The sequence below is a fragment of the Manihot esculenta genome, chromosome 2, assembly GCF_001659605.2.
Source record: "Manihot esculenta cultivar AM560-2 chromosome 2, M.esculenta_v8, whole genome shotgun sequence".
Classification (NCBI taxonomy): domain Eukaryota; kingdom Viridiplantae; phylum Streptophyta; class Magnoliopsida; order Malpighiales; family Euphorbiaceae; genus Manihot; species Manihot esculenta.
This window is the reverse complement of record NC_035162.2, coordinates 8,831,206-8,843,338: the sequence shown is the minus strand read 5'-3', so window position 1 is coordinate 8,843,338 and position 12,133 is coordinate 8,831,206. Positions and strand designations below refer to the sequence as shown.

The 12,133-nt window shown below is 37.1% G+C and overlaps 1 protein-coding gene, 1 long non-coding RNA gene and 1 other non-coding gene across 15 annotated transcripts; 1 reads left to right on the top strand and 2 right to left on the bottom strand.

Annotated features, from left to right (window-relative positions):
• Positions 1-218: 218 nt before the first annotated feature.
• LOC110609885 lies at positions 219-4,272 on the bottom strand. 13 transcript variants are annotated; one of them, XR_002487094.2, is made up of 7 exons: positions 4,192-4,272; positions 3,912-3,974; positions 3,721-3,819; positions 3,259-3,528; positions 2,386-2,458; positions 1,510-2,149; positions 219-1,424 (listed from the first exon to the last, which is right to left on the bottom strand). It is a non-coding gene; the product is annotated as an uncharacterized LOC110609885 (long non-coding RNA). The 13 variants fall into 13 exon arrangements; XR_002487099.2 differs by having other exon boundaries at positions 1,510-1,961; XR_002487096.2 differs by having other exon boundaries at positions 3,276-3,528.
• A 224-nt stretch (positions 4,273-4,496) lies between these two features.
• LOC110608790 lies at positions 4,497-7,519 on the bottom strand. Its single transcript, XR_006349915.1, has 7 exons — positions 7,435-7,519; positions 6,902-7,035; positions 6,556-6,724; positions 6,002-6,385; positions 5,277-5,931; positions 4,787-5,004; positions 4,497-4,698 (listed from the first exon to the last, which is right to left on the bottom strand). It is a non-coding gene; the product is annotated as an actin cytoskeleton-regulatory complex protein PAN1 (transcript).
• A 27-nt stretch (positions 7,520-7,546) lies between these two features.
• LOC110609318 (SRSF protein kinase 3) lies at positions 7,547-11,284 on the top strand. Its single transcript, XM_021748813.2, has 4 exons — positions 7,547-8,009; positions 9,099-9,881; positions 10,530-10,577; positions 10,663-11,284. The coding sequence occupies exons 1-4, from the start codon at positions 7,824-7,826 to the stop codon at positions 10,975-10,977; spliced, it is 1,332 nt and encodes a 443-aa protein (XP_021604505.1). The 5' UTR covers positions 7,547-7,823; the 3' UTR covers positions 10,978-11,284.
• The last annotated feature ends 849 nt before the right edge of the window (positions 11,285-12,133 follow it).

Below are 12,133 nucleotides of genomic sequence, written 5' to 3'. Positions count from 1 at the left end.
TACTATTTTGAAAGAGTTTATGAAATAAATTAATTCAGCTATTTAAATAATTCATTATCCTCTAATTCCTTGTTAAAAATATTACTAGTAAATTGTCGTACAGGTGTCTTAATGTTTTCTATGCGCAACTTGAACGTCTTATAGGCACTTTTCTGGGCTTTTTACCCAACAAGAATAAAAAAATAAAAAAAATTAAATTTTAATCTAAAAAATATATATTTTTGAAATCAAAATAAATTTAAAATTTACCACATTTTAAACAAAAATACACATGATCCCTTTGTCGTGATCAAAAAATAACGAAAAAAACCGAATATAAAAGCAAAACCAAACACGGCTAAAAATTAAGGCAGACCAATAATAATTCAAAATACCACACGCTATGTACTCATGGAAGAATCAGGCCGCCACACCTGCAGGACCAAATATCACCGACGAATAAATATTTTTTGAGAAAAAGAGGCCTTCAGTAGTTCTGTAGAAGGAGAGCACGCGTAAAATGATGTCCCTTCCCAACTAAAAAGCTTTCCAGTTATCTGAACTTCGTCTTGGAGCTTCTCTCTACTGACGTCTTAAATGGCCCAGTAGAGCCAAATGGATCAGAGTCGTCAAAAGATAAGAACCGACTATTGCCCTTATCAGTCTCTCCAGAGCCACGTATGGAATCAAACCTAGCTAAGAAACTGCCAGAGGACTGAACGAATCCACTGTCATTAGCATTAAGTGCATCAAACCTTGAGAACCCATGACCCTGATCCGAGTCTCCGGCGTCTCTAAATGAATTATGAATGAAAACTTGATAGGAACCTGGGACTGTTCTCAGGCTCTCGAAACGAGTCAAACTTTGATGAGAAACTGTGACAGTTATCAGTCTCTCTAAATGAATCAAACCGCGAGAAACCATGACTCTGATCCGAATCTTCGAACGAATCAAACCTTTAGAATCCATCACTTTGATCAGAATCTCTGGATTCCCTAAATGAATCAAACCTCGACGGGAAATCATAACTTTGATCAGGGTCTCTAGTGCTGTTCATGGAATCAAATCTTCCAAGAGTGGCGTGGAGAATGGAATAATCCACTGTCATGCATACTAAACGAATCAAACCTAAAGAAGCTGTCAAAAGAGTGGTCCTCCGACCCTTCACTAAACTTCCGTGGAGAGTTCCCAAAATTATTTGGCATGGGTGCCAGGAACAGGATCTGCAAATCCAAATGACCCCTGAGCTGAGGTGCTGGGAACAACCGCCAATGATTCTCGTTGTCAATGTCAAACTAAAGGAAAAGACTTATCGGTGTTCCAGTACCTTGCCACTAACAGAACCAAAGCCCCAAACAGATTCTGTATCATAATTAGTGTCAAATGTACCCCAGCCATGTTCATCACCACTTTTATCCTCAGATATTTCAGTACCTCCATGTCACTGCATAATTATGATACTGGCAAGTTTAGACATCCAAACGAAGCAATCCAAGTATAAGGACGATAGAAGGACACAAATATCTTACCCCGACTACCAAGCATTGCAAAAAAATTGTTTGGAAGTTGACGGTTGAAATCAAAGCTAGGCCAAGTAAAAGAAGGTCCAAGTAAAAATCCACAAATGCAAACAAACCCATGGATTTCTTTAGCGTGGGATGACTATCAGCACTATTGCTTTCTTTGAATGGAGAATCTCGGAGTTCATCTGACTGGCTCCCTGTTGGACTTCTTCCAGCATCAGCAGGAGTATCAAGCAGACTCCTTGCTGTACCATTCTCCCTATGGTCATGAGTTGATTCTTTCTCTTGAACTGGTTCACCTAGACTTGCAGCCTTCTGTGACTTTGCTGCATCCTTTGAGGGGGAAGCACTTAAATCCTCATTTGTGAGAGTGGTTACTTTTTGAACTAAATATGTCTGTTTTGGAGGGGCTACAACATTTTGCACATCCAAAGTGAGCTCTTTGACAAACGCGAAACCTGCATTAGAAGAAGAATTATTAATGAAGGGATAAAAAGGTCCATTTTCAGATAAAATTTACCAAGATAATAGAAAATGAACTAAAAGTCTAAAACATCCAGCAGGTTAATTGTTCAAGGTATCTTCATCTTCAAATTTATCCCAATTTTCATCCCAGTCAGCTGCTCCTTGAATTCCAGGTTCCCAACTTTAAGAAATATAACAGATAATAAAATAAGAAAAAAAACTGGGGAAAAAAATGCAAGGATGAGTTTTCTTATTCCTCAATAACAAAACTAAAATGCTAAAACAAAAATACACAATGAAACTAACAGAAACTAAGTACTGAATAAGAAAAAAAGAAACATAATTATATGAAGTAGATAAAAGAAAATAAAAACAGAAAACTCAATAATGTAAAGTTTTCCACAGAAGGGGAAAAACCTGTATACAGCTTTCAAGTGCTCAAGGGAAAACTACATGACAAGCATTTACAATCCATTTCTTCAATTTAGGTCTGTTTATTATGAAAGAAAAATTAGCACCAAATAAACAGCCAGATAAAAATTTATCAACATTCTGTGACAAAAATTCTACATACATCAATTACAAAAATAATCTAATAATAAACATGATTTCCAAATTTTGTTTCTTTATTCAAAAAGAATTGATTTTGTTCTCGAGGCTGCAATTCACACATACCAGCAGCAAAATATTACACCAAGAACAAAGAATCAGAGATGATTCCTTTTAAAATTATAACAGAATGTAGTCTTTTGATTCACATTAAAACCATGGGCCTTTTTTACATTCCATCTAAAGAAAAATGGCTCCTTCACCTAGGCTAGTCATCATTTTGCATAGGCTTGAGCACAATCAAGGATGTAATGTAGAATTGCCAAAATACAGGCATCTTCTTATGAGGAATTATTTCATTAGGATAACAACTTGGACAATTTGCAAGACATTTATGAATCACATATCTGAACACGAGATGAAACAATAGTTTACCTGAATTTCTCTATTAATTTTGAGATCAAATCATGAGATATTGCAGAGATATTTTATTGCATGTCTTCCAAACATGATCAAGTGCATTATGGAAGTGCGCAAAAAAAATCAAATTTAGAACAACAGTTAAGTAACAGTTTGATCATATGTTGTCTGTTTGAAGAGTGACCAAACTATTTGAAGATTATGACAACATCTTGTTTCACTAGAGATGCAAAATGGCACATTTTGCCAAGTAAGACACAAAATGATAAAGCCCAAAGTCACAAACACTAATATTTTCTAGATGAGACACCAGAGGATTACTAAGTTCATGGAGATACCAAAGGGAAGCTTAACCAGTGAGATTGGAGCATGCAATTCATATTGTTTACAGCGTTCATCAACACTTTTTACAAGGTCCTTGAGACTTGACTGGATATTCTCAGCTCGCTCCTGCAAAAGCCAGAAAAATGGGACTTACAGCCAAGTATATATATTCTCCAAAAAATTAAATATGTTATAATGTAGCTTCAGAGCATTATCAGCAGTGCCTCCTTCCATTTTAATTGCCCGACATAATTCCATTTTCTTCTCCTGCAAGTGGTCCAGTGCTAGTTAGTTCAATTGAAAAAGGAAAAAAAAAAAACAACTTTCTTGTGCAAAGCTTAAAAGAAATTTTGGTAGAAGCAGTTCATACTTCATACCCAAAGCAAACAGAGATGACACCCAAAACAGTACCCCAAAAAAGAAAAGAGTTCGATAATAGGCAGCCAAATTGATAAATACCTGAATATCACAAAATGTAGCTTCTTCAATAGTTAAATTAGAGGCTACATCCCCAGTCTGCTTGTATTTATCCTCATATTTCTTGGCTTATGCTTCAACCTGACATTCAAGTTGCTCAAGTTAATCTCCTATATAGCAAACTCAGATTGGAAAATATAAGCAAATCTACACAGGGGATGGAGATGCCTCACGTGTATCAGCAGCCGCTCTTTCTGTTACCTTAGTCGACTGCCACATCAACTTTTATATAAAATCTAACTCCAATTGACAAAATATAACACGAAATTAGCAACACATTAAAACTAATGCTGAACAAATATATTAGAAAATTTTCCTCCTCTCCCACTCATTCAATAGGGCAAGAATCCAGCACAAACATTTTGATCAAGAGATAAGCATTTGTACACACTAGATAACTGTTAAACAAATCTTAAGTGCCCATTAATAGACAGAAAGGGGCAGCACACTTACAAGTTCCTGAATTTTAACTCAATAGAACTCGTTTTTCTCTCTAGAATCTGCTATTTCCTTTTCCAATTCTTCAACCTTCAGTCAATGAGAGAGGAAAGTCAAGACATAAGTATCTAGTGAAGTTGTCTGTATTATCTCATCAAAACAGAAACTTTAAAGTACATAACTTCATCCATTTCATTACTTGCAAATAGTAGCAAGAATCAGAATCCCTCAACGGAAAAAAAGTATGGAAAACAGAATCAGACAAACTATGCAAACTTAAAGGCTTGCACATTGAGTGCATAAAAAAAATTAAGAAGTGCCTTTTTATCAGCAACTTTGAATTCAGAGAATCCTGCTCCTCCTGGCTAAGTTGATCAACAAGATGCTTTTTTAGCACAGGAACTTTGGGCTTTTGTTGAGGGGGTGGTTTTTCATCAGCATATTGAACAGGAGGCCTTGGTGGAATTGCTGCAGCAGCAGGAGCTGGCCACAGAACCATCAGAACTTATGGTGGTCATGATCCTATGAAATTTTTATTTTCACTGTTAAAAGGCACAACCACAATGAAAGAAAGAGGAAAGAAAGTAAGATGACATGAGGAAAACAATACCAGAAGCAGGTCCCCAAGTTCCACAGCCATACAAAGCTGTAAGGTGGCTTGTGGCAGATAACAGAATCTCATCAGACATTAAAGAGCCGGAAGTGTTGTAGGAAGAGGACGGCCTTCTCTATAACGTTCTATCAGATATAGAGCTATACAAAACTCCCTCAAAGAAAGCATACTGTCATTAGCTTGATCAGATAAATCCCAAACCTGTTTTAAGATCTCTGCAACACCAAGAAAAATAATATATGACCATCATGTAACATGAGAATGTGATGGTTTCCACTAAATATTCTTAAATAAAAAAGCCGTCATATATGTGGAAACTTGAGAATGTGATGGTTTCGCAAACCTGGTTTCCACTCTTCTCACTAAGGTTGCCATATTCTGCTTCCATTATCTATATTAGACAGTATATTTTACCAACAATGAACTCAATTTTGATGCTACACAGTTGAACTTGTTTGAAAGGAACAAGGAACATGTTGTAGCCTACCTCTTGGCAGAGTCCAACTTAAGAAAAGGTTGCCTGCCTGTTCACCGGTAATTTTTCCGTCTCTATCCATGTCTACCTGCATAAACACTTCCATGTACTTTTAAATACCAGACTGAGTCATCTTTGCCATGGGGGTAGGGATTTACTCGAGTCTGAATTCCGAGCTCCAACAGGAAACCCAGAATGAGTAACAGCAGAACCTTGAGTGGCAACCGGCCGTGTCTGTCTTCCTGTTGATTGCTCACCAACAGCTTGCTGAGAAAATGTACTCTGCAAGTTGTCAAGAGACTTGGCATGACTGAAGGTTGGGGCCCCACACAAGATGGATTAATTCTTAATGAGACAAGTAAGCTACTTGTAGACGACACAGCTGAGGAGGCCCTTTGTGCTGGTTGAGAAGAAGTTGCAGAAAATACATCTCCAAAAAGTGATGCAGATGCAAATTCATTCCCTGAAATTTTAGAATCCTTAGATGCTGATTGGTAGGAGGCAGCAGCTGCACCTTGAGGGTTCGATGTACTAGAAGGTGTCTGTTCAGTGGTCAACTGTGGTCTAGGTCGGACATAGTGCATTAACCCCGATGCTGTTAGCCCAAATCCATCCTGAATTGAAGGAGGACTAACTCCCCTACCTTCATTTTGGGTCATAGGGCCACCTATACCATCAACAGCCCAATCAGTTGATACATTTGAATTTGAAGTGCGAGAAATAGACATGGTACTAACTTGCACGAACTTCTGGTGTATGGAACACGGAGTTGGGAGGCAGAGATTGTTGTGGCCTCACAAACTGATTTTGCTGAGATGGGAAATATTGATGTTTTGTGCTTGCATTTCCGGGCATCTGTTGTAGTCTGATACCAATACTTTGAGATGCCACTGATGTGATGCCATCCATCTGAAGAGCAGGTGCCGCTGCTTTAGGAGTAGACGTCACTGCAAGGTTTATCTGAGGAGCAGGTATTTTAGCTGAAGCAGTACCAACAATGCTGCCTTCACCATATGGAGTCAGTTCATGCTTACTTTGTGCTACAGTAACAAGCTTAAGAAAATTATAGAACTCTTGTTGACCAAGGAAACCAACTTTTTGCTGGTTAGCAAGCATCCAACCTGAATCTGACAGAAATATTGATCACTCCAATTAAGGCTATACCTGAAAATTCAAAACAATCTGATCTATACCTCGTATTAAAGCATATAGCTACAGAGTGTTGGCAGAGGAAACACGTGAATTGAGAAACGGAAGAATAAGGAGGAAGAAAAGAAGAGATGAAAAGTACCTGATTCAAGGACCAGTTTGGGTAAACCAGAACCTTGAAAGAAAGCAACAGCTTCAGCTTCACTGATCCGACCATCGTCATCCAAATCTGCTCTCTTGAAATATTCGTCGAAAATCCAGCCACAGTTGCTGGATGAATTTTCTCGGAGTTTCGGGGATCGATTGCCCAGCTACTATCAATGACAGTTAGGAATACTATTTAAATATATATATGTATAAAACGATTGCCAAACCCCTGGCGAGAAAGAGAAGCGAGAGAGAGAGCATCCAGAAATGAAGAGAACCTGGAGACCACTCAGCAGGCCAGCTCTTCCATTCGCAGCCAAAAGTCATTGGTTGGTGATCACAATGGCGTCGGAAAAAACAAATTCAAAAAAAGAGGGGTGGAAAATACCAGCCGACAAAATTAGCGCTCGCATTTCATTCATCTTGGGAAACGACGCCGTGTTGCAGCCAACCACGGTCAAATCCACCCTCGACTCTCAAGTCAATAGTCAATGTCTCAAACAGTAATAAAGTTTTTCCATTCTTATTTTTTTAGAGTCTACTAGATTTTTATGGCCTTAAGAAGGAGAGTTGATAGTTTTATGCTCATTGGTACTTCTTACATAGTTTGTAGTGGCTTAGTTTGAGTTACACAGTGCAAAAGTAGCAGTGGGTTGCTAATTTCTTTTGTCTCAATAAGATCTCTTTGTTCGAATTAAATTTTGACTGACCCTTTGATAAATGTGGCTGAATGCACTAATTAGGTTATTATTTGTGTTGAGTAATCTACGCTTGATTTTCAATGAAATTATCTTATTGAGAAAAGGAAATGCATGTAACTCATTGATTATTTTTAAAAAAAATTACAATGAAGAAGGAAGGTGGAGCAGCTAACCACGACAAAGGTGGGTGCACAGGAACAATTTTGATAAGTCCACTCCACCAAAAATCCAACCCAGATCAGAGGACACAATCGTCATTTCCACTCCCACCTTTAAATTGCAACAAACTGCAAAGTAACTAAAGTGGCGAAGGAAAAAGAGAAAAAGGTGGAGAGAGCCTTCCCCTCGCCTTCCATCATTTGTATTGAGAAACCCCAAACGCCACACAATTTCACAGTCTTCTCCTTCTCTTTCTCCTCCTTCATTTCCTCAATCTCACATGCCCTAATTCCAATCCATTCTAAAGCACTCGACTGTTTACACAGTTTGCAGATCAATTCAATCGGAGACCAGAATCTGACCCGATCTCTCCGTGTTTTGATCCATTTATACAGATAGAACGATGTCGTGTTCGTCTTCGTCTGGGTCTGAATCCGAGGACGATGAGGGAATCGACTCTTATAGGAAAGGCGGTTATCATGCCGTTAGAGTCGGCGATCAGTTCGCTGGTGGCCGTTATATAGCCCAGAGGAAGCTTGGCTGGGGCCAGTTCTCTACCGTCTGGCTCGCTTATGATACCAAATCCTCTGTATGTAACTGTTTTGATTGTTGCTTTGATTTTTCCTTTTTCCTTTTAAATTGGATCATCATCAATACCTGCTGCACTTTCTAAATCTATTATTTTTTTTCGTTTTGATGAAGAGATGTCTACGTTATGTGTGATTTTTTTTTTTTCCAATCGTTATGCCGTCATTCATTTCTTTTATTTTTGGATAGTTACTTTTTTTCTTTTTTTGTTTTGTTCGATGAGATCAATGCGAGTGTTGATGCTATTTTGAGTTTTGACCAGTAGTGTGTATATGGACAAAGGATCCGTCTTGGTTTTCTCATATTTCCCGAGTAACTCGCATCTGTCCTGCTGCTGAGTTGCTATGTTTCTGCTTTTCGAGGTGTCAGACTATGGCGTGTAATTGATTTATAAACCATTTTGGATTTGCTCACTATAGATTTAGTATAACAAAGGCAGGGGTCTCTATATGTGGATAAAAAAAAAAAATTCTTTTTCGTGTTTGTTTTGCCTTACCATTGAATGCCCTTTTTTGTCGTCTTTTGGAATAATTGAAAAAAGAAGAATGACAGTTACATTCTGTTGTTTCGATTTCATCAATTGGGGTTGCGAATTTTGATGCATTAGCTATACAATTTTCCTTCTGTAATACCTTGGTCATATTAACTTCACAAAACCCCCATGTTTGTACATAGATATAATAAAGATTAATGATTAAATATGTGTAATGCTTGAGTTAGACACCAACTAATTTGGGATTAAAGCCGAGTTTTAATTTCTGGAGGGGTAATGTTAGAGGACTTCTCCTGGTGAAATCTGTGGTTGCGTCTTATTTGATAAAGTAAGTGCTCGACCTGGTACTACAATTTAATTAGTTGAACTCTAAGTTGATTTAAGTTAACTTTGTGTGTATAAATCTTTGATTTGAGCTTCTTGTCTAATCAAATGGTGACATCCAATATGCCAGACTTGTTTTGCTGTCAATATGAATATTTTGCTCTACTGATTGTTACTGTTGCCTGCCTTTTTCTACTGCTTCATGATTCAAGCTGGAAGTAGAATTGATGGAGCTTTTCTTGAATTCTGAATTTATTTCTTTTCACTTTCCAGAATTATGTTGCACTTAAAATCCAGAAAAGTGCCGCACAGTTTGCTCAGGCTGCCCTTCATGAAATTGAAGTCCTCTCAGCCATAGCTAATGGTGATCCATCCAATTCTAAATGTGTTGTGCAACTGATTGACCACTTCAAGCATGCAGGACCAAACGGGCAGCATCATTGCATGGTCCTTGAATTTCTTGGTGATAGCTTGCTGCGGCTAATCAGGCATAGTCGTTACAAAGGTCTACAATTGAATAAAGTTAGAGAGATATGCAAATGCATTTTGATATGCCTGGATTACATGCATAGGGAACTTGGTTTGATTCACTCTGACCTCAAACCTGAAAATATTCTTCTTTATTCCACTATTGATCCTGCCAAGGATCCAATTAGATCTGGGCTCACACCAATTCTTCAAAGGCCTGAAGGTAGCCTTAATGGTGGAGCTACCATGAATATCATTGAGAAAAAGCTGAAAAGGAGAGCTAGGAGGGCAGTTGCTAAGATTTCAGAAAGAAGAGGTTCAATGGGAGGAGCTGTGAAAAAACCACAGAAATGCTTGGATGGGGTTGATATAAGGTGTAAGGTTGTCGATTTTGGAAATGCATGTTGGGCTGACAAGCAGTTTGCAGAAGAGATTCAAACGAGGCAGTATAGAGCTCCTGAAGTCATTCTGCGGTCTGGATATTCCTTCTCTGTTGATATGTGGTCATTTGCTTGCACTGCTTTTGAGCTTGCTACAGGTGACATGCTCTTTGCTCCTAAGGGTGGACAGGGATTTAGTGAGGATGAGGTAGGATCTATGATTTAGCATTGTCAGATATCACAGTTATTCTGATAAATCTATGTTTATTTTCTTACATGTAAATGTGATTTATATGTGATATGGTATTTGCAGTAGAAAATAAAAAAATTAGGAAGACTGTTGAATGATGTAGGGGAGAAAGAAAAGCAAAATATTACTAGTAAAACATTTTTTTTTTCAAATATTGTTTGCGTAGTTTATGCTTCTTTCACATTTTATCCATCTTTGCAGCAAAATGGGCAAGTCCTGCTTACACCTGGTTTAGCTCCTCCTCCCCCCCCCCCTCCCCAACCCCAATCCTCCAGGACCCAATTAACTGAATGAGATATTTGTGGACTAGATTTTAGCTTGTCTAGGGAGAGCATATTGTTTGAATGAACCTGTTGTTGCCTCAATATACCATAACAGACTGATTCTGAATTTCTAACATCGAGTTTATAATCACCTTCATCCTTAATTACATTTGAATTGTCTGCAAAAAGAAACATGTGGAATTATAGGTTCTATTATGGACTGATCTTGATTCTGGACATGACTGGTTAATTTGTCATTGCTCTTTGTGTGCCAATTTATTGTCACTGTATCATATTTGTGTGGTAATAGAAAATCTCTAAGCTTTTGGTTTGTTGTTTTCAGGATCACCTTGCTCTTATGATGGAACTCCTTGGAAAGATTCCCCGAAAGGTATGCTCATAGATTTTTAATGGTATTGGATATATATTGAATTATTTGTAGCGCATTTATCTCTTAGTTCTTGCATGAGCGGCAGATAGCTGTTGGAGGAGCTCAATCCAAGGATTTCTTCGATAGATATGGGGACCTAAAAAGGATTAGAAGACTGAAGTTTTGGTCACTTGATCGCTTACTGGTTGATAAATACAAATTTTCTGAGAATGAAGCTCGGGAGTTTGCTGAATTTCTCCGTCCCCTTCTCGATTTTACACCAGAGAAGCGGCCCACTGCTCAGCAGTGCCTGCAACACCCTTGGCTCAATCACAGAACTTGTGCTCAGACAGAGAATGAAGGTGAAGTGGATAAGTTGCATGTAGGGATGAGCAACTTTAAACTAAAGGTGGGCAAGTGAAAAAGGGATCCAGTGTGTTTGCACCATTTTCAAGTCCCTCCCTCCACCTATATGGATATTGATTGTATTATTATCACTATTATTATTTTGCTTGCTCCACTTTTAATAAGATTTTTTTTAGTATTATGATTAACTAAAATGTAAATTAGTAATTGATTATTGAGAGGAAATGACATGAGGGAGAGATTAACTGCAATGACTGGAAGTAGCGGCTGATGCCCTAACCAGAACAATACACATTCTTTTCCACATGTAATTGTGTTTGACAATTCATATTAGTGAAGCTTGTGTCACACTGTGGATGGAATTCTCGCCATTTGAATATAATCAGTGATTTGATTGCCATTTCATTAAAAACTCTTTATCAGTTAGATTGCTCTCTTTTTTTTCCCTTCTCTTTTGGCCTACTACCCTTGTGAGTTGAGGAACATGTAGCAGCCTATTGAAATTGCATGAGTTGATTTATCATTTTATTATGATATTGCATTGCAGCTGACAAGGTAAAATCATGACTGAGCTTTTTGTTATTTTATTCAACTAGGCTTAGTCATTTAAAAAAAAAAAATAATTTATGGGGGGTGTTTAATTACGTGATTGTCTTGTATTTGTTTGATTTTGTTTGCAATCTTATTATTATATAACCGCCATGAGAATTGAGAATCGGTGTTTAGTGATCTATTTTTGTGTATATTATATGCATCCCCATATTTGATAAACCTTATATTTTTACAAGTCAAATGGCTCCATTTCTAACTCTAGATATGAAAAATATTCTTTTTAAAAAAATTATTTTTCATTATTATGTTAAAAAATGTTAATATATTCATATATGAAGTTTAGTACTGATAATAAAATTTTAAATATTTTTTAAAAAAAAATTTAAAGGAAAAGTTATTTTTTAAAATAATTAAAATTTTAATTAAATTTTTAATTTCAATATTAAAAAATGTAAAAATATATATTTTCAAAATTATCTTCTTTAAAAAAAATAGAGCTTCAAAGTATAATCAATACTAACCCTTTTCTTATAATACAACTGATAGTATCAAGACTTAATTACCAAGGTTGCCACTTGGCACTTTTGCCACTTATTATAAATTTTTCGATTTTTTTAAAACAATGCAAAATCTGTTGCATATTGCATTTTTCATGACTA